Source organism: Carettochelys insculpta, chromosome 13 (genome assembly GCF_033958435.1).
Source record: "Carettochelys insculpta isolate YL-2023 chromosome 13, ASM3395843v1, whole genome shotgun sequence".
Lineage (NCBI taxonomy): Eukaryota > Metazoa > Chordata > Testudines > Carettochelyidae > Carettochelys > Carettochelys insculpta.
Window position 1 is genome coordinate 286,872 of NC_134149.1, and position 18,950 is coordinate 305,821.

Here is an 18,950-nt window from a genome sequence, read left to right on the forward strand (position 1 = left end):
ACCCATGCAGCAGCAATACCATAAGGTGCAGGGAGCTAATTCCCAGATGCAAGGTATGGCTGCAGTCCTGTGGGAGGAAGCTGGTAAGATGTGAAAATGGCATGGAGAGGGGCAGGGGAGGAAATGAACTGACAAAGTAAGGCAGTCCAAGAACCAACCAGCAGTACTATCTCAGCCACGTTGGGGACATGATCAGGATGAGACTGTTTGATCTGCCTCGAACTTGACAATGACTGGGGCATGACCAGGATAGGAGGGCATACATACAGCAGAGACAAGTGGCAGCTGCAGTGGCAACACCAGAGAGGAACCTGAGATCAGCCTCTCCTGAAAGTAGAACAGGGAACTTTTCTTGATTTTCCTCACCCCAAAGAGGTCAATCACGGCGATGCACTCTGTTGTGAAAACCACTCCAAAGACCTCTGTCACAAATGGTCCCTGAAGGCTCAAGTGAAAAACTTGGTAAGATGATCTATCACATGATTCTGGATGCCAGTCTGTGGCCTGAGGAAGGCCTTGATGCTAGGTCAAACCTCATGGCCTACTCAAACTGATGCTGGATGAAAAAAGTACTGAGCCACTTGAGACCCTTCTCTGAACAATCTCATATTGAACATTACTCATTAAGTAGGCCTGCACCAAGTTTGAAATAGCACCTTGTATAGGGGGTCACTCTTGGCAACTGCTATTCTACATGAAGGGCAATGTTTGAAACCTGGTCATGGCATTACTCGGGAGTACTACCAAAAGTACAAATTGCAAGGTTGTGAGATAACGGACACAGAGTTCCAACTCTAGCCAACAGGCAGTGAGAAGGAACTGTGGGAGACAGCACACTGGCAACTCATAGGAGGTGCAAACTGCCCCCCTTCAAGTCCCCCCAGGGTACTGTTAGGAAAATGCTCTAGCTTGGGGCGTGCACACACCTCCCTGGAATACACAGGTGATTCTACTTCAAGTACATAAGTTCCGTCAGGTCCTTCATTTTCTCCCCCACCCAAGACTGTGCAGGATTTAATAAAGTCACATACGATGTTCTATATGTGAACACAACTTTCTCCCCTCCCTGAATTTTTCTGAAATAATGTCTGTGATTGGCACTGCATTTTGCCATATGCTAAGTGTTCATTTAGGCAACTTTAAATTTTACATGGAGGTATGGAAACTTCTTCTATAGTTTACCAACTGGGGTCTTTCAAGAACATTTAAAAACAGTTCAAATCCATTTCAGGTAATTCTAACAACAAACATTCTAAGAGTTGTAGAAGTGTTATAATCCCCCACACCTTCAGGGCTTGAACCAATCATAAAAGTACTTTCTGGGAATCACAATCTGAAAGCCCCACACCTGGTGGTAGCTAACAGCCCCAGGTCTGCCAGAAATAGGGCTGACAGCCTGAGCCCCTGTTAAATTTAAATTAAATTAACTCCTTCCTTATTTTTCTTTATAAGGTGGGACACACTCAGAAGCTAGATTTGCCAACATTCAAAGCTTGAGCATCACTGCTCTAAGCCACCCCATAACTACACATTGTGGGATTCATGTACCTTCTTCCCAAGTAGTAAATGATCACAGACAAAGTAACAATACTAGTCTATTTTAAGGTCTAATCTAGCCTGGTAGCTCCCACATTCCCTTTCACCTCTTTTCCCAGCTAATATTTAAAATCACATGCATAATATTAAGCCACAAATTCCTCACATAGCATGTTAATCATAGCTTATAAAAATAAAAATTAGAGGAGTTGAAGGGAGTTGAATTCTGAAAACACTGATTTAATGAGAATACTGCATCTTCAAAAGATTAAAATAATTTAAGAATGAAAAGGCAAAATATATTAAAAACATCTAACAAATTAAAGCATACATATCAATACTTCCCTTTATGTCATATGGTCAACCCTTGGTAAATCTGTCATAACAAAAAAGACTCCACCATAACAACTTGTATTCGCTGCACTTCGACTTATTATTCTTCTAACAAACCACCAGATCCTCAGCCCTGTTGTGGTTACCCAAAGCTACACTATAGCAGTTTGTACAGCCCCTGGCTTCCTAGCACCAATAATATGGCTGGATTGCTATATGCATCCTTTAAGTCGAGAGCAGCATACTAGTCCCCTGGACATAGGGAGGGAATAATGGTGCCTAGGGAAACTCTATAGAACTTGCGGGAAACAAAAATTTGCTGAGTTCCTTGAGCTCCACGATAGGCTGCAGGCCCCCTTTTGCCTTTGGATCTGGGAAATAATGGGAATAGAACCCTTGGTCCCCGTACTGAGGAGGAAACTTTTCCACTGCTCCCAGGGCCAGGAGTGAATACACGTCCTGGAGGAGGAGCGGCTTGTGAGAAGGGTCCCTAAAAAGGAACAGACAGGGGCAAAGGCAGGCAGGAAGGCAAAGGAGAATGAAAAGGAATGGTGTAGCTCAAAGTGACTGCCCTGAGGACCCATTGGTCCAACATAACAGTCGACCAGGTGGGAGGAATGCGCACAGCCTGTTGAGTAATGGGAGGGAAGAATCTGGAGGGACTTGTATTCTGCTCTTGAGCACACCATCAAAATGAGTGCTTAGCTCCAGAGGAGGGCTGGGACTAGATCTGACTGGCCCCGCACTGCAGACGACAGGGCTTGCTGTGGTAGAAGTCCAAGCGCCCACAAGGTTGGAAAGACCTGGGTTGGGGTTGCAGCTTCAACAGCTTTCGCTGCATAGCAGGTGTGTGCATGCCCAGGGACTTCATAGTATTCCTGGAGTCCTTGAGGTTAGGCAGGCGGGAGTTAGTCTGTTCCACAAACAGCCCCACTCCACCAAAAAGAAGGTCCTGTATAGTCTGTTGGATCTCTGGAGGCAGACCCGATGCTGCAACCAGGCCATTCAACACATGGTAATGCCTGAAGCAATAGCCCAAGCCATAGCATCTGATTCTAGGGAAGCCTGAAGACAAGTATGGGACATTTTTACCATCTTGCAAGATGGCATACAACTCCTGCAAGTCTTTGGACAGCAAAGTCCTTAAAGTTGAGAAGAAAGGCCCAGGAGCCACCCTGAGCACCAGATCCCCCATGGAGTAAAGCTTTCTCACAAGTAGATCCAGGCTCCTGTGACCTCCTCTACGGAAAAGAGGAGACTGATCGCCACACTTTGAAGGAGATCCTGAAGTGCCCGGAAGTCCATGAGTGGAAGACCTGAAATAGAGGTACCCACCACTGCCATGTATAGAAAGAAGCTGCAGGAGGCCAACAAGGGCACTGTCTGTGCTGAAGCCCAACCTGTTCAGGCAGTGGGGCATAAGTAGCTCCTCCGGAGGAGTAAAAGATTGAAGGTCCAGAGCCTCAGGAGCCAGAGGGCTGACTGAAGGCTGAGACTGCGATGAAGAAATGGTGAAGGCCATGTTCTGCACCTGATAATGCACCTAAGGTATCCAGAACTGCCACGAGGAGGGAGGCCACTGTACAGCTCCCATGTCCGTATGCAGGTGATGTTCCACTGGGACCAAGTGGTCAGATAGGACCAAATCCCCCTAGAAGAGAGATGGATGAAGTCAAGCAGGAGGGTCATGATGGCACCGACCTAACCCAGAGCCTTAGGTAGGGAGCTGTGAGCCACACTGAGCCAGGACCAAGAATGCCAATAGGATCAACACAGTCAGTGAGACCAGTGAAGAGAGCAAGACCAGCATAAAGAATGGGATCCGTGCCAGGACACGAAGCAGTGTCAAGGGTGGGCAGGCTTGTCTCTGGAGGAGTAGAGGCCTCCGTCTGCACTGGAGACTGCGTCATTTCGATAAATCCCTGCACCACCTGGTACATGTCAGGCATCAACCAAGGTCAACCCTCACCAGTTCTCCTCTAAATGAATCCAGGAGGATAGGGCTCAGTGTATGCGATGGCAGGCATCAGTGTCACGGGCCCAGACACTAAACATCGAGGTTGACAAAGCCAACAACTTGGGTGTCTTAGAGGCACACATCGGAGAGTGGAAACAGTGCCATGCTGGAAGCTTTGGGAATGTCAGTAGCAGGACAAGTCCCCCTTTGGCACTGAGCCCATAGTTGAAGGCAGCACACTGCACTCTGGGGAGCCAGGTGTGGAGCCCTGCACAGAGGTTGAAGTGCTGACTCCATGAGGAGCTGACAGAGATGAAAGTCACACAACTTATGAGTCCAGGACTTAAAACCCCTGAAGATTTGGCACTTATCAGCCTGATGAGCTTCCCCCAAACAACAAAGGCAGGAGTCATGGGTGTTGCTTGTCAGCATCTACTTCAAGCAGGCGCTGCAACAAATTACTCAGTAAGAGTTCCAACAGCCTGCACAAGCAATAAGAAGGAACTGAGAGGTGGTCAGATTGGAAAGGTCATATATAAGGCTCCACGCTGCTAGCAACACTCCAGGGAGCTACACAGACAACCCGATGAGTAGCACTCAAGCACACAGCGCACACACATTTAACCTCAATAGATATGAGCAACAACTTGAAGAAACCCACATTTCAAAAGGTCAAAACTTCCTGTATGACAAAGATTCTGAGTTTCACCTGTTCTATCACAGAGCAGAGACAAATCAGAATGTACACCCTGACTCCTACGCTAAGCAATTAAAAAAAGGGGTGATGACAAGAGTTCCTGAGTCAAAATATGCCTTCACTAGAAACACTGCAGTAGCACCACTGAAGATCTGTTAATGTAGCACTTCAGCATAGATACTCGCTACAGTGAGGGTCAGTGGCTCTCCCATTGTAGTAGGAAATCGACCTCCCCAGTAGGCATCAACACCAGGAGTAAAATACCTGGGTCAACTTTATTCTTTTTGTGTTGACCTGACCTCAGTCAGAAAGCTAAAGCAGGACATCTACACAAAGCATTTCTTATTTATGTTGCAATAGTGGGTCAGTGTATTGTAACACCCACAAAAATGCAAACATTTGCATACAGCAGCAAGCCACAGAACAAGTATTTGTGCACATCTGCTCTTCTCCAGTAAACAGAGAACACCCTCCACTGAATACCACTGCTATATGCCTCCTAACTCACAGACACACTGCATTTCAAACAACATACATCTGGTACCACCATCATTTTCTGAGTGACGATGTTATCCAATATAAAGGAAAAAGCCACTTGGTCGTCGTCATCCAGGAGAGGATTAATTGCTTTCTCTAAACGAGCCAGTTTATCTTCCTTCTGCAATAGAGTTAATGGACGTTAATAGCTAATTCCCCATCCATACCTACACATCATCTAACCAGCATCTACTTTCAAGAGGCAGGCACATATCCAGCAGTTTATAAAGATACTCCCCAAAAATTATCTGGTAACCCACCCTGACGGCTTACAATACACACTTCTCCGCTCTCCCATATTTCTAAAAGAATAGAACCCAGTTTAAAATTGTTGACTGATCCAATGACAAAAATACATATAAAATACCCAAGAAAATCCACCTGACCTCTCTCGTTCTTCTGTCTGAACTCCCAAAACCTTTCTGCCCCTCTCATCCTTCTGACCATACTCCCAAAACATCTCTGCCCTTAAGATCCCTGAACCTGCATGCTACGTCCCTCTCCCTTTTTAAGAGAGCTGATCACAATACTTGCCTCTTTCAGTTTTTCATCACAGAGTTCCAGCATGGACTGAGATATCTGGGTCAGCGAGTGTTTTGGCCCTGCAAATACACATCAAGTACAGTGATGGACTTTGGCATCTCTGATTGCTTTCAAACTGGGAGGAAGATGTTGATCACCATCCCAGTGGCACACAAAGGAAAACTCTGATAACAAAATATCTGTCACCATTATGAGTACAATCTAGGACTCCTATTACCTGCACCATTGATTATATTTCTATTACGATGTGAAACATGTTCCAGTCCTATGACACACATAGTTAATAGAGGTTATTATGGATATGACAATGAAGAGATTTACTTAGTATTCTAAATGCTGTGTGAACATATTCACACTTGTGGATACACCCTGTAGTACCACTGAACTTGGCAACCTCCTTGAAAAGCAGTTCTTGGGAGCCCGTAAGCACCCTCTTGAATGCACCAAACCTTTGAAGCAGAAGCCATGGAAGTCCACATTTCTTTCTTGTAAAACCCAGCCATGAGAGCAGAACTCTGAGGAAAGGAAGGTGGGCAAGAGCAGGGTATATGCAAAAGCAACACTCTCCAAGAACCAGTGACTGAAAAGCTGAGCCCTATGTATGTCATGATTCCACAAGTGTGAGATTTGTACCCCCTTTCCCCAAAACACAACTTGCCACAGAATTCCATCCCAAAATTTCAGTTTCAAATGCACAAAGAAAACCCTTTATTGTAGCCCTCATGTTTGCAAAGAAAACATGGAAAGGCAAATGAATAAAAATACCAAAACAGTGCTAACTTTGTGCATGAAGCTGCTACAGATTTTCCAAACTACTGTAGAATCCACAACAGCAGAAATGTAGCACTTTAAAGAACTAAAAAGACAGTTACCTGTTCTGCAACTGCAAAAAAAACAAGAAGTCCTGTGGCTCCTTACAGACTAACAGATATTTTGCAGCAAAAGCTTTTGTGGGCAAAGACCCGCTTCATCAGATGCACGAGTAGGGGGTGGTGATCAGACAAGGGGATATGAGCCATTATGAGAGTCTAATGGGGAGATATTAACACCCAGGGCAGAGAAGCTGCCTTTGTAAGCTGCGAGCCACTCACGGTCTCTGTTTAATCCTTGGTTAATGGAGTCAAAATTGCAAATAAATTGCAGCTCAGAGATCTCTCTCTCCATTTGATTTTTGAAATTTCTTTGTTTCAGGACTGCCACCCTTAAATCTGCCACTGAGTGTCCACGGAGATTGAAGTGTTCCCCCACAGGCTTCTGTACATTACCTTTTGTGATGTCTGATTTATGTCCATTTATTCTTAATGGCTCATATCTCGTCTGATCTGACTTGTTTTTCCCTCTTTAGATACCTAGTATTGAAAATGGGCCATTTCCACCTTGCTGAATAGACCTTGTCAGCTCTGGCCCTCCCTTTTTCTGGGACCCCATTCTTTAAATACCCCTCTGAAACCATCACCCCCCACTCATGCATCTGATGAAGCAGGTCTTTGCCCAGGAAAGCTTATGCTCCAAAATATCTGTTAGTCTATAAGGTGCCACAAGACTTCTTGCTGTTCTCAAAGCTACAGACTAACACGGCTACCTCTCTGATATTTGTTCGATAACTGGTGTTCTTCAAGATGTGTTGCTCATGTCCATTCCAATTTGGGTGCGCACTGGCGCATTCCCAGTGGCCAGAAGCTTTTTGCCCTAGCCAGTAGCCATAGGGTTGTTGCGGCACCCTCTGCAGTGGCTCCCGTATAGCACCCCATATACGCACCACCCGACCCACACCCCCCGCAGTTCCTTCTTGCCGGCTACTCCGACAGAGGAGAAGGCAGGAGGGTTTTGGAAGGGACGTGAGCAACACATCTCGAAGAACACCAGTTACAGAACAGGTAACTGCATTTTCTTCTTCAAGTGATTGCTCATGTGTGTTCCAATTTGGGTGAATGCAAGCCAATGGCTAGGAGGCACAGGCGGAGCCCTGAAAGGACTCCAGGAGAGCCCTATCCACCGCAGCATCTTCTCATGCATGCTGCATTAATGCATAATGCACTAAGAACGTGTGAATGGAGGAACAAGTGGCCGCCCTGCAGATGTCCTGGATAGGGACCCTGGCCAAACATGCCACAGAGGATGCCTGTGCCCTGGTGGAGCGAGCCCTGATCGCGGGAGGGGGGAACCCTTGCCGGTTTGTAGCACTCTCTGATACAGGCCACTATCCAGGAGGAGATCCGCTGAGAGGAAACTGGGAGCCCCTTCATCCTGTTCGCCACTGCAACAAACAACTGCTGTGACATTCAGAAGGGTTTAGTCCTGTCCATCTAGAAGGCCAGCACCGCCAAACATCCAAAGCGTGTAAGCTCTGCTCCCTAGGGGAGGTATGGGGCTTTGGATAAAACACCAGTAAGGTGATGTCTTGATTAATGTGGAAGGGGGATACCACCTTCAGCAGAAACGCTGGATGGGATCTCAGCCTGACCTTATCCTTGTGGAACACCATATAAAGCGCGTCCACTGTCAGAGCCCTGAGCTCTGACACCCTCCTGGCGGAGGTAACGGCCACCAGGAATGCTGTCTTGTAACTAAGAAATAACATGGAACTGGGGCGAGGGGTTCAAATGGGGGAGCCATAAACTTAGACAATACCACATTAAGGTCCTATGTTGGCAGGGGGGGCCAGAACCAGTGGTTTGACTCTTTCCATTCGTTTCATGAACCTTTTTACCACAGAGTCTGAGAAGACAGATGACATCCCGGGCCCCGGGTGAAACGCTGAAATACCTGCCAAGTGCACTTTCAGGGAGGATAGTGACAGCCCTGCCGGGCTCAAGGCCAGCAACTAGTCTAGGATACGTCGTACTGGGCCCTGCCCTGGGGATGGTCCCCTTTGAGTGGCCCATACAGTAAACCTCTTCCATTTAGCTACATATGTTGCCCTCATGGAGGGCTTCCTGCTGTTTAACAATACTTCTCTGACAGGCTCGGAGCAGGCCAGCTCAATTGGTCTCAGCCATGGAGCTTCCACACTGTGAGACTTAGCACCTGGAGACTGGGGTGTTGCAGTCTCCCCTCCTCCTGTGTCGGCAGATTCGGGCATGACGGAAGCACCTCTGTGTCACAGACAGACTTCTCCAGGATGGTCGAGTACCAGTGTTATCAAGCCCAAGCTGGGGCCACCAGGATAACTGATGCTCCATCCGACTGAATTTTTAACAGTGTTCGGTGGATGAGAGGTACCGGAGGGAAAGTGTAGAGCAGAGGTGGCGACCAACGAATGCTAAAGGCACCTGCCCAAGAGCCCGGGCTTTGGTTCTGGTAAGAGCAGAACAGCCAGCACTTTGCGCTGAGATGGGTGGCAAAGAGATCTACCTGGGGACATCCCCACTTCTGGAAAATTAAATTCAGTACTTCCACGTGTAATGACTACTCATGGTCCCTGAAGGATCTGCTGAGGTGGTCCACTAGGGAGTTGTGAGTCCCTGGTAGGTAGAACACCCTCAGGAGAATCTGGTGCTGGATGCAGAAGTCCCAGAGCACAAGAGCCTCTAGACACAGGGGCGACTAGTGTGCACCCCCTTGTTTGTTTATACAGTACGTTGCTGTAGTATTGTCTGTGCTGATATTGATACACTGCCCCCTCAGGTCGCTCTGAAACACTTCGCATGCCAGCCGAACTGCTCTGAGCTCCTGCATGTTTATGTGGAGCTGAGCGGCGGTCTCACTCCACAGGGCCTGGCTCTGGCAGTCCCCCAAGTGTGCTACCAGCCCAGGTCTGAGGCATCTGAGACTAGGGAGAGGGAGGGTTGCGGGGGACTGAAGGGCACTCCCATGCAGACCGACCGGGCATCCAGCCATCAGTGTACTGCCATTAATACTCATGGAGGGACTGTCACTAACTTGTCTATATTGTCCCTGATAAGTCTGTATACTGAGGCGAGCCACAACTGGAAGGGGCACATTCGCAGCCTGGAATGCTGGACTACAAACATGCATGCTGCCATGTGGCCCAACAGTCTGAGGCATCCCCTGGCTGTTGTGGTTGGGAACCTGACTAGTTCGTGAATGCAAGACGCCATGGCTTGGACCCTGCTCTGGGACAGGAAGTCCCTGGCTTGCCCTGCATCTAGTCGGGCGCCCGTGAAATTCATGACTTAAGTTGGGGCTAGTAGGGACTTTGTCTCATTTATTAGGAGGCCTAGTGTGTCGAATGTCTGTCGTATCAGCTGCACGTGTCGCACCACCTGTTGCTGCGACCGACCTCAGATCAGTCAGTTGTCCAGGTAGAAGAAGAGGTGCACACCCTGTATGTCACTACTGACATATATTTGGTAAAGACTCTTGGGGACAAGGAGAGGCCAAATGGAAGGACTGTGAACTGGTAATTGTCCTTCCCTAGCACAAACTGGAGGAACCTTCTGTGAGGTGGATAGATTGACATGTGAAAATACGTGTCCTCTAAGTCGAGAGCAGCAAACCCGTCCCCTCGTTCCAGCATTGGGATAATTATGCCCAGCGATATCATACGACACTTTATCTTTTTCACAAATTTGTTCAGGTTTCACAGGTCCAAGAGTGGTCATAAATCACGCTTTTGCTTTCGAAATTAGGAAATAATAGGAACAAAACCCCTGCCCCCAGAATTCTTGGGGAACTTCCTCTATCGCCCCCTTTTATAGGAGGGCCTTTACCTCCTGCCTGAGAAACGTCTCGTGAGAGGGGGTCCCTGAAAAGGGACAGGGAGGGGGAGTGGGAAGTGGGATAAGAAGAAAATTGGATAGCGTATTCCTTTTCTACCATGCGGAGGACCCACTGGTTTGACATTATGCTGTACCATGCATGGTAGAATGGGGATAGGCAGGATGAAAATAAGTGCTGAGCTGGAACTGTGGGGGTGGCCGGCGTGTCACTCCCGACTGCCCCACCAAAACTAATGTTTAGACCCCGGTGGGGGTTTTTGGTGGCTCTAGTCCTGTGTCTGACGGCCCTGATGTCTCCTATTATGGTGGCCCCTTCTCCTGTTACCATCCCAGTGTTGCTGTTGGAATTGTCTGAACTGGGGTCTCAGGGTAAAGTGTCTCCTCTGGGTCCCCCATGTACGTAGACCCAGCGAGAGTAGGGTGGCCCTTGAGTCCTTCATGCTATGAAGCCTCTTATCAGTCTTTCCTGAAAAGAGGGAGGGCCCCTCAAAGAGAAGGTCCTATATGGACTGTTGCACCTCATAGGGGAGTCCTGAGACCTATAGCCATGCTCCCCTTCTCATGGCTATACCTGAGGCCATGACCCTGGTGGCTGCATCTGCTGCATCTAGCACTGCCTGCAGTGCTGCCCTAGGTACGAGTCTCTGTTCCTCCACCAGGGCCATAAAGTCCAACTTGGTCTCTGGAAGGAGTAGTTCAGCGAAATGGTCCATGGAGCTGGCCGTATTATAGGCATATCTGCTAACCATGGCTTGCTGGTTAGCAATTCTCAACTGGAGGCCACCTGTGGAATAAACTTTTCTGCCATACAGGTTTAAGTGTTTGGCCTCTCTGTTTTTAGGGGAGAGGCCTTGGACCCCGTCTCTCCCTGTTGTTCACAGCGTCTACGACCAGGGAGTCAGGGGGAGGGTGGGTGAATAGATGTTCATTGCCCCGGGCTGGGACGAAATACCGGCATTCGTTCTTTCTAGCCATGGGTAAGGCTGAGGCCAGGGTCTGCCACACTGTCTTTGCCGTGTTGGCAATTGTCTTTATAGCAGGCAGTGCCACCGTGGTAGATCCAGATGCTGAAAGAATGTTTGTGAATGGGTCTATTTCATCCGCCTGTACACCCAGACCCTGGGCCACCCTTCTCAATAATTGCTGGTACACTCCTTCCATCCTCTATTACTGGGGATGCAGAGGATCCAGCCAATACCTCATCTGAGGAGGACAAGGACGAGAGCATTGTGCCCTCCGAGCCCATCGGTGCGGGGAGGGGGGTGGGGGTTTCAGGTACTCCTATTTGAGTCCCCAGCACCATGGTTTGTGGTGCCATGCTCGGTGCCTGGGGTGAAGCGCCCCCTAGAGCCATATGCTGCGGTGCCGTGACAACAGGACCACTTGGCACCTGAGACGGTCCTGTCAGTGCGAATACCCACTACACCACAAGTCCCGGTGCCTGCAGGGGCGGCGCCCACGTTTGGGCTGGTGCCAACTGCACCAGTGACAGTGTCATCACCGACCACTCTGCTTGCTCTCTTGGGGGCGCTCCCAACAAAGCAGCCGGTGCCGACCTCAGTACCTGGGGAGTGCCAGGCGCCCTGGCAGGGAGTCCCACAGCCCACCCCTATGCTTCATGGATTGCCTACGGGGTCCAGAAAGGCCAATGCGGGTCATCTTGGGGTGGGGTGCATTTACCACTCCCCCTCCGAAGGGCATTAGGACTGGTGTCAATGTCCACTACGCTGGGATGATCTTGTACTCCCACTCTGAGCTGAGCTGGAGTAAAAGGAGTCCGACTCTGATGCTGATAACCACGGCGGTGCCGAGGGTCCCATGACACCTATCAGCTGCTGCATGCCCTGTACCGCCTGATGCGAGGCACCGAGGGAGGCGACCGTTTGCACGGGTCTCACCAGTGTCAGGAACCATGACGGGGCCCCTATAGATTGTTCCGGCGCCTGCATCTGGGGTGATGAAGACTCCCGGTGTGGTGTCTGCAAGGGCATTGTTACCTGCAGGAGGCCCTATGCAGCACTAAAGGCCTCCGGCATCAAGGGCAGCCTGGGAGAGCGCAGGCTCCTGCCTTGCGCTGGAGCTGACGCCCGCACTTCATGACCCCAGTCACGGTGCGATCTGGCAGACTCTCCTGAAGATTCCCATCGCCTCCTCCTCTCCTGGGATCGACCCCAGTCCCGCCTCCTCTTCTTGCGAGGCACCAGGGGATGCTAGGCGCCCAGTCCTGCTCTCATTGCCTGGAGTTTTCCAACAGCACCGATGGTGCCGGAGCGCTCTGCATCAACAATGCACCGCTCTGAGCTCCCGGTGGGGATATATCTGGGCGCAATGTCCTGTTTCCATTCGTAGTACCTTCAGCCATTGATCTCTGTCTTTCATATAGAGCAACGTTCCGAGAGGTAAGCCTCACCGAGGCAGGTCAGGCAAGCCCTATGCGGGTTGCTTTTGGGCATTCGTTTGCCACATTTTGAGCAGGTTTTAAACCCCGTGGAGCCAGGCATCCCCTAGCGCCAACGGGGGTTAAAGTCCCGCCTCAGCTCACGAAGCGGTAAGTGGGACTATTTACAAATGAATGACAACTATCTAAACTATTTACAACTGTTTTCACTAACTATCAACTAATTTAAAAGTAAAGCGAACACTCAAAGATGAGCAAGCTCCAGCAACTGACAGTGCAGCGAGAAGGAACTGAGTGGAGGTCAGGTCAGGCGGTGCATATATAGGCTGATATGCGGGTGCCACACCGACCACAGGGCTACTGGCTAGGGCAAAAAGCTTCCAGCAACTGGGCATGCACCAGCGCACACCTAAATTGGAATGCACGTCAACAATCACTCACAGAAGAAGTGCTACATTTCTGCTGTTTTGTTTTGTTAGAACACAGACTAATACGGTTACCTCTCTGTTACTGTAGAATCCAGGAAAGCCAACTAGAATGCTTGTTGCTGAATACATGGGCCCTGAAATATGGTAAGGCTTAGCACTTATGAAGTGTCTAATAACTTTAAAGAATGCTTGTCAGATAAAAAAGCTACATTAACAGAAGTCACAATAGCGGATTGCCTCAGTGCTCCTGTGAATCAGCACAGTCACCCTACAGCTGTAAGCTGCTCTATAAACTCTAGAAATTTATTTTTCAAACATAAGTTTCTGGGTGGGAAAACGACCCTGAAAACATCAACCAAATGTAAATCATTCTAATGATGTCTACCTGAAGGGAGCCAACACCACAAAGTTTTGTCAGCACAGCTACATTGGCTGGGGTGTGAGAGAGCCACACCCTTACCTAACATAGCTCTGCCAACAAAACCCCATGCAAGCACAGTTACCCTGGCAATAGTCCTTTTGCTGGTATAAGATGCATTTCCACTGGGAAGTTCTTACAGCACAGCTGTATAGGTCAAGCATTTGGTACTACAGACCTTACAGGAGCACAGTTGCACTGCTACAGCTGGGCCACTGTAAGGTCTCTGCCACAGGGGAAGAGTGCTTTCATCAGCATAATCAAATCCCCCCACAACAAATGGCATTACCTATGTTGGCAAGAGAAGCTCTCCTTCTGACCTAGCACTGTCCACACCAGCCTTCTGCAGGTGAATTTTAGTATCAGTCAGGGAGGTGTTTTTCCCTCACCCCTGACAAAAGGGTTTACAACAAAAGTGGTAGAGCATACAAAGTCTTTATAGCAAAGGCTAGTCCTCAGTCTCCAGGACATAGAGTAACAGCCTTGAGAGCTGTGAATTGCCCCGATTCATTTCAAGAAATGCGTAGACTCTTAAGCATATGACTGGCCATAAACGCCAACATTGGTAACTGCAACTGCTGAACAACGTTTGAATTAAAACAGAAGGATGATCATTTCATAAAGTGAAATTGACATGCATGACAAACCTTGGCATCACCTGTAGACAGAGTTTGAGTTATTGGTACCTTCACTCTCTTCCTGAATATCTCACTCACTGGTCATAAAGCCTTCAATACTTCCTAATTGTCCATACCTCTTTTTTTGTTTGGAACAGACAGATTTCAGAGTTTACCTCTTCCAAACTAATAACAACAAGTTGACTAATTTATTGTCCTTTTGGTTTCTTTGCAGAAGGCCATTATATTCATCTTGGGCATTTCAACAGCATTAACTTTGCTGCTTTCACCTTTTCCCTGAAGAGATGAGAGTTTTCCCCATCTCACGCCACCATATACCATACACAAGGCATATGCACAGTTCCCATTGCAGTGCAACACACCTCACCAGAAGACAAAATGAATCTAAGTGTTTTAGGGAGCCTCCTACCATTGTATGTTGCACTGTTCTTCACAATCAGTTCCACATGTTCACGGAACTCTTCCCGAGAAGGATATAGGCGTTTGCGGACATTCTCGCGCAGGGTCTGTAGATCCATAGGCCGTGTAATGATTTTGTAATAGTCTTTCACTACTTTTGCATTAACAGGTGTGTGAAATGGGTATGTCTGAAGAATACAAAAATAAACGGACATACATTACCATCAACCTGCACAAAAGACTAGCCAACAGATCCCAGGCCTGTTAGGGTATGTCTAACATGGCTTCTTGGGAGTTACCTTCCCAATATGGTCCAAATATCTGGGGTATTGGCGCACACACTATTATTCTCAAAACCGCTGCATGGATAGCATTTTGAAGCTCAGGTTGGGCTGAAACTTGGGCTCTGATGTTCACTCCACAACCACCAGGCTTCAAAGTCTTGTCTTCACAGCTATTTGTAGAGCATTAGCATGATACCCACTACTTTAAATTGATCAACTTGGACTAGGAGACTAGCTTCAAAATGTTGTATAGATATATGCTGAGGAACACTTTTATGTGACTGTGGTATATTTTTTTCTCTCCACAGTATTTATTATTTTGTTATGATTTTGCCACCACTATGAGGAAGAAGTGTCTCATGAGGATTTCTTCAGTGGGAATTACTGGGTTTCAGCATTTTTGAAAGTAGGACTACTTAGCAGGAACCTAAATAAGAAATTTAGCTTTAAGCTCAAATATTTTTAAATCTTAGGTAACGTTCTAAAACTCAACTGCAACCCTACCTAAAGCCAGAAAAAAGTAAATATTAAAAAGCTCTATCCAAAGTCCCACATATAGTACAATTATAAAGCTGTATAAATGCTGCAAAAATATCCTTTTTGTATTTGTTCTATAATAGCACTCTAGATACTAAGCTTTTATTTTTAAAAAATTCATTAATCCTCACTGTTCCAAAGAATCTTCAATGTGAAATAAATGTAAACTAATACAATCATGTCTAAAATCTGGTGACAGCTTTGAAAAGATAGATCAGAGTGTAAGAGGCCCATCGGCTGGATGTTAACTCTGAAGCTTAAGTAGGACATATCAACTTTGTGAGTTATTCCAATGCTGATCATTTAAAAAGAAACATGAAGCTACTTATTAATTATTGGATTTGTAACAGATAATGGGGAAAGATTGAAAAATTTGAGTCTCTCTCCCCAACACTGGTCCTTCCCCACATTACTGCTCAGATGACAAGAGGGAAATCATAGCATCTCCCAAAGTAAAAAAGGCATAACAGTAGTCCACTACCATACTACCTAGACCTCTATGGGATTCTGTTACTCTTACTGACGACAACCTGCAGGCAAAATAAAACTGAAAATGAGAGCACAATAGTAAAGGTATGTTAGTCTTATTGGGCTGAAACAAAGAGACAGTGACATGGAGAGAGTTTGGATGCGGGTGGGGGGCTCTCAGATTCACCCACATAACCTCAGTATATCAACCTACATAGGCCACAGAACTTTGACCACATGGCCTAAACTTACATTCGGAAGATCCCTCATATCATTGATAATGCCCTCGAGAATGGACGATAGAGTTACCATAGGGTCCGTTCGACGCCGATGGATGGACTTGTGAGGTCGCTGAAGAAATCAGATAGAAGAGGTAAGGTTAAGGCATTTCCAAAACTCAAAATATAATTCCAAGTAAGTTCTCTGCAGGTTTCATTTATTAATTCTGTGGATGGCTATGAATGCTGTACTATGGATAGGTGGGAGCAATTCAGGGACTGAACAGGATAGAGAATGGGAGATGAAGAGACTGAAATGGACCTAATGACAACAACACTCACATTCAAGTAATCACAGTGAACAGTGGTCCCAACTCGCCGCTTTTTCTTTGGAGGAAGCTGCTGTTTAGGGAACTTCAAGACCAGTGATTTCCTGCGAACCTCATCTGCACTACAGAAAAGCAAACAGACTTCTTACTTCATCAGCATCTCTTAACAAAACTGTTTGCGCCTCAGAATCCGTAATGATCCTGTGTGGTATAATACCATGCTCAGTCAAGATTTAAATACTATATAATAATCAACAATATACCTAAAACCTAACCAATTTAGCCCTGGGTCTACCACACTTGTGATGTGTATGTATATTCCATCAGCCCACAGACTCCTCTCCTCACCTCTAGAGTTCCCTCTAAGCTACATGGCAGCATCTGGGCCCAGGGCTACATGAGGCATGCTCTTCTGGCCCCAACAGGAAGCTGCCATGCCAGAGGAGATGCTCCTTCTCAAAGATATCACCCTGCCATGGTCAGCAGACAAGCACCTTTCACCTGACCTGGAGATGCTCCTGTGAGAGATGACAGAGGGACCACCTCTCTTCCAGGGGAACCTGTACCCAAACCCCTCATCTTCAGCCCTGTCCCAGATCTCACATCGCCAGCCACAGCCTTTACCACAACTCTCTATCCTCCTAAGCCTTCTCCTGCATCTCAATTCCCTAATCCACAGCCCCATCCCAGAGCCTACATCCCTGACCCTGAGTCGCCTCTCACACTTCGAATCCTTTGACCCCACCCCCCAAACAGACTATGTGCAGAATGAATTTTGATAGGTGCATCAATACAGAGATGTGACACACATCATGTCCATATTGTTGCACACAAAATTAATTCTTAATGTGGCTCACCACCCATCCCTGCCTCCAGTCCTGTCCTCACCTCTCAATCAGTTGCTTTCCCAGGACAATTTTGGTACCCTCCACTTTGATGAGCTCTTCATTATCATTGTGAATGACTGTTTTTTCCAGCTCTTCCTCCTGCTCCTCTGTCATGGCAACAGGGTTGGAGGGTGGGGCATTGGTTTGGTAGTAGAGGGGACAGAATTTGTTAGTTCTCATGTGTCCAATTGCACCACAAGCTCCACATTTTAACTGTAGGAAAAAACAAGGTGAACTATTAAAATTTATTCAAAATATAACACCAGGTAGGAACTTCAGTTCATCTAGTCTGATCTCTCACATATCATAACTCATTACATTTCATCCAGTTATCTATTTTTAAGACCTTTATAGTTTGTGTTTGGCTAAAGCATAAATTCCACAAAGGCATTTCGTCTTAACCTGAAGGAGACAAGAGAATCTGCCACTTCATTTAGAAGTAAGATAAGCAATTTCCAGTAAAATAGCAGCTTCTTATAGGCCTGATGTTCTAGATCATGGTTTCCCAAACTGGGGGAAGTGTGCCCCCGGGGTGGGGGGGAGGCATGAAGAAATTCCAGGTGGGGCATGAGGCAACCCAGCCCCACCATCATTCCCCCCACCCTTTGCTTCTGGCTCTCAGCACCTGCCATTTTATGTAGGTGACTCAGCACAGCCACTTTAAAAAGCAGGCAGCTGGGGAAGACCCACGTGCAAATGTGAGTGTGGATTGGCGGGGAGGAGGACGTGGTTAGATGTAGGGCTGGGGGTGCTTGGCTCAAGTAAGGGGGATGGGGATGGGGCAAGAGTGAAGAGCTGGTGGTGCCTGGCTTTATGGAAGGAGAGGGGAGGAGCTCAGGCAGGCAGCTCACCAGGCTTGTGGGGCTCAGGCAACCAGCCGGTTTGCAGGATTCACGGGACTTTGGTGGCTGGCCCCAGCATCACAGGGCTTAGGCTGGCAGGAAGGCAGCTGGTCCCAGCAATGTGGGGCTCAGGTCATGGGCAGCAGCTGGCCTGGGTAGTGTGGGGCTGGGGCGGATGGCTAGCTCCAGCAGCTGGTGGGTGGAGAGGGGACTGGCCCTGGCAGTGCGGGGTTCAGGTGGGAGACTCTGGCAGCACAGGTCTAAGGTAGGTGGGTGGCACGGGCAACTGTGGCAGCTGGCATGAGGCTCAGGCACTGGCCAACTGGGGCTGCACCAGGCACCCTCAAGGGGCCAAGAAAAACTATCTGTGCTTATTTTTAATTTTAAATAACATTTTTATATCAACAAGAAGTCCTGTGGCACCTTACAGACTACCAGATATTTTGGAGCATAAGCTTTCCAGGTGCATCTGATGAAGCGGGTCTTTGCCCAGGAAAGCTTATGCTCCAAAATATCTGTTAGTCTGTAAGGTGCCACAGGACTTCTTGTTCTCGAAGATACAGACTAACACGGCTACCTCTCTCATTTTTATATCAAGTTTTTGTGTTTATTTTAAATTATGAATTGAATTTTTTGTTAAAAAGGGGGTTGCATGATGGTACAGAAGAGGTGGGGAGCCGTGAGGGTTTCTCAAAAATCAAAAGGGGGGTGTGATGCCGAAAAGTTTGGGAACCACTGTTCTAGATCCAGATGATATATAACGGAAATAATATAGATGAGAAAAGTGCATCAGGAAAATTGCACATTATGAAAATAGTC

At 47.6% G+C, this 18,950-nt stretch overlaps 1 protein-coding gene across 5 annotated transcripts in view; it reads right to left on the reverse strand.

Annotated features, from left to right (window-relative positions):
• TAF1 (TATA-box binding protein associated factor 1) overlaps positions 1-18,950 on the reverse strand; it is a 163,856-nt gene that overhangs the window by 48,487 nt on the left and 96,419 nt on the right. For all 5 annotated transcript variants that reach the window (XM_075007599.1, XM_075007597.1, XM_075007602.1 and 2 more), the window contains exons 26-31: positions 17,291-17,502; positions 16,416-16,524; positions 16,108-16,206; positions 14,577-14,754; positions 5,595-5,662; positions 5,059-5,181 (exon numbers count right to left, since the gene is read on the reverse strand). In XM_075007599.1, coding sequence (XP_074863700.1) covers positions 5,059-5,181; positions 5,595-5,662; positions 14,577-14,754; positions 16,108-16,206; positions 16,416-16,524; positions 17,291-17,502 — 789 coding nt within the window. The remainder of the gene's footprint in view (positions 1-5,058; positions 5,182-5,594; positions 5,663-14,576; positions 14,755-16,107; positions 16,207-16,415; positions 16,525-17,290; positions 17,503-18,950) is intronic.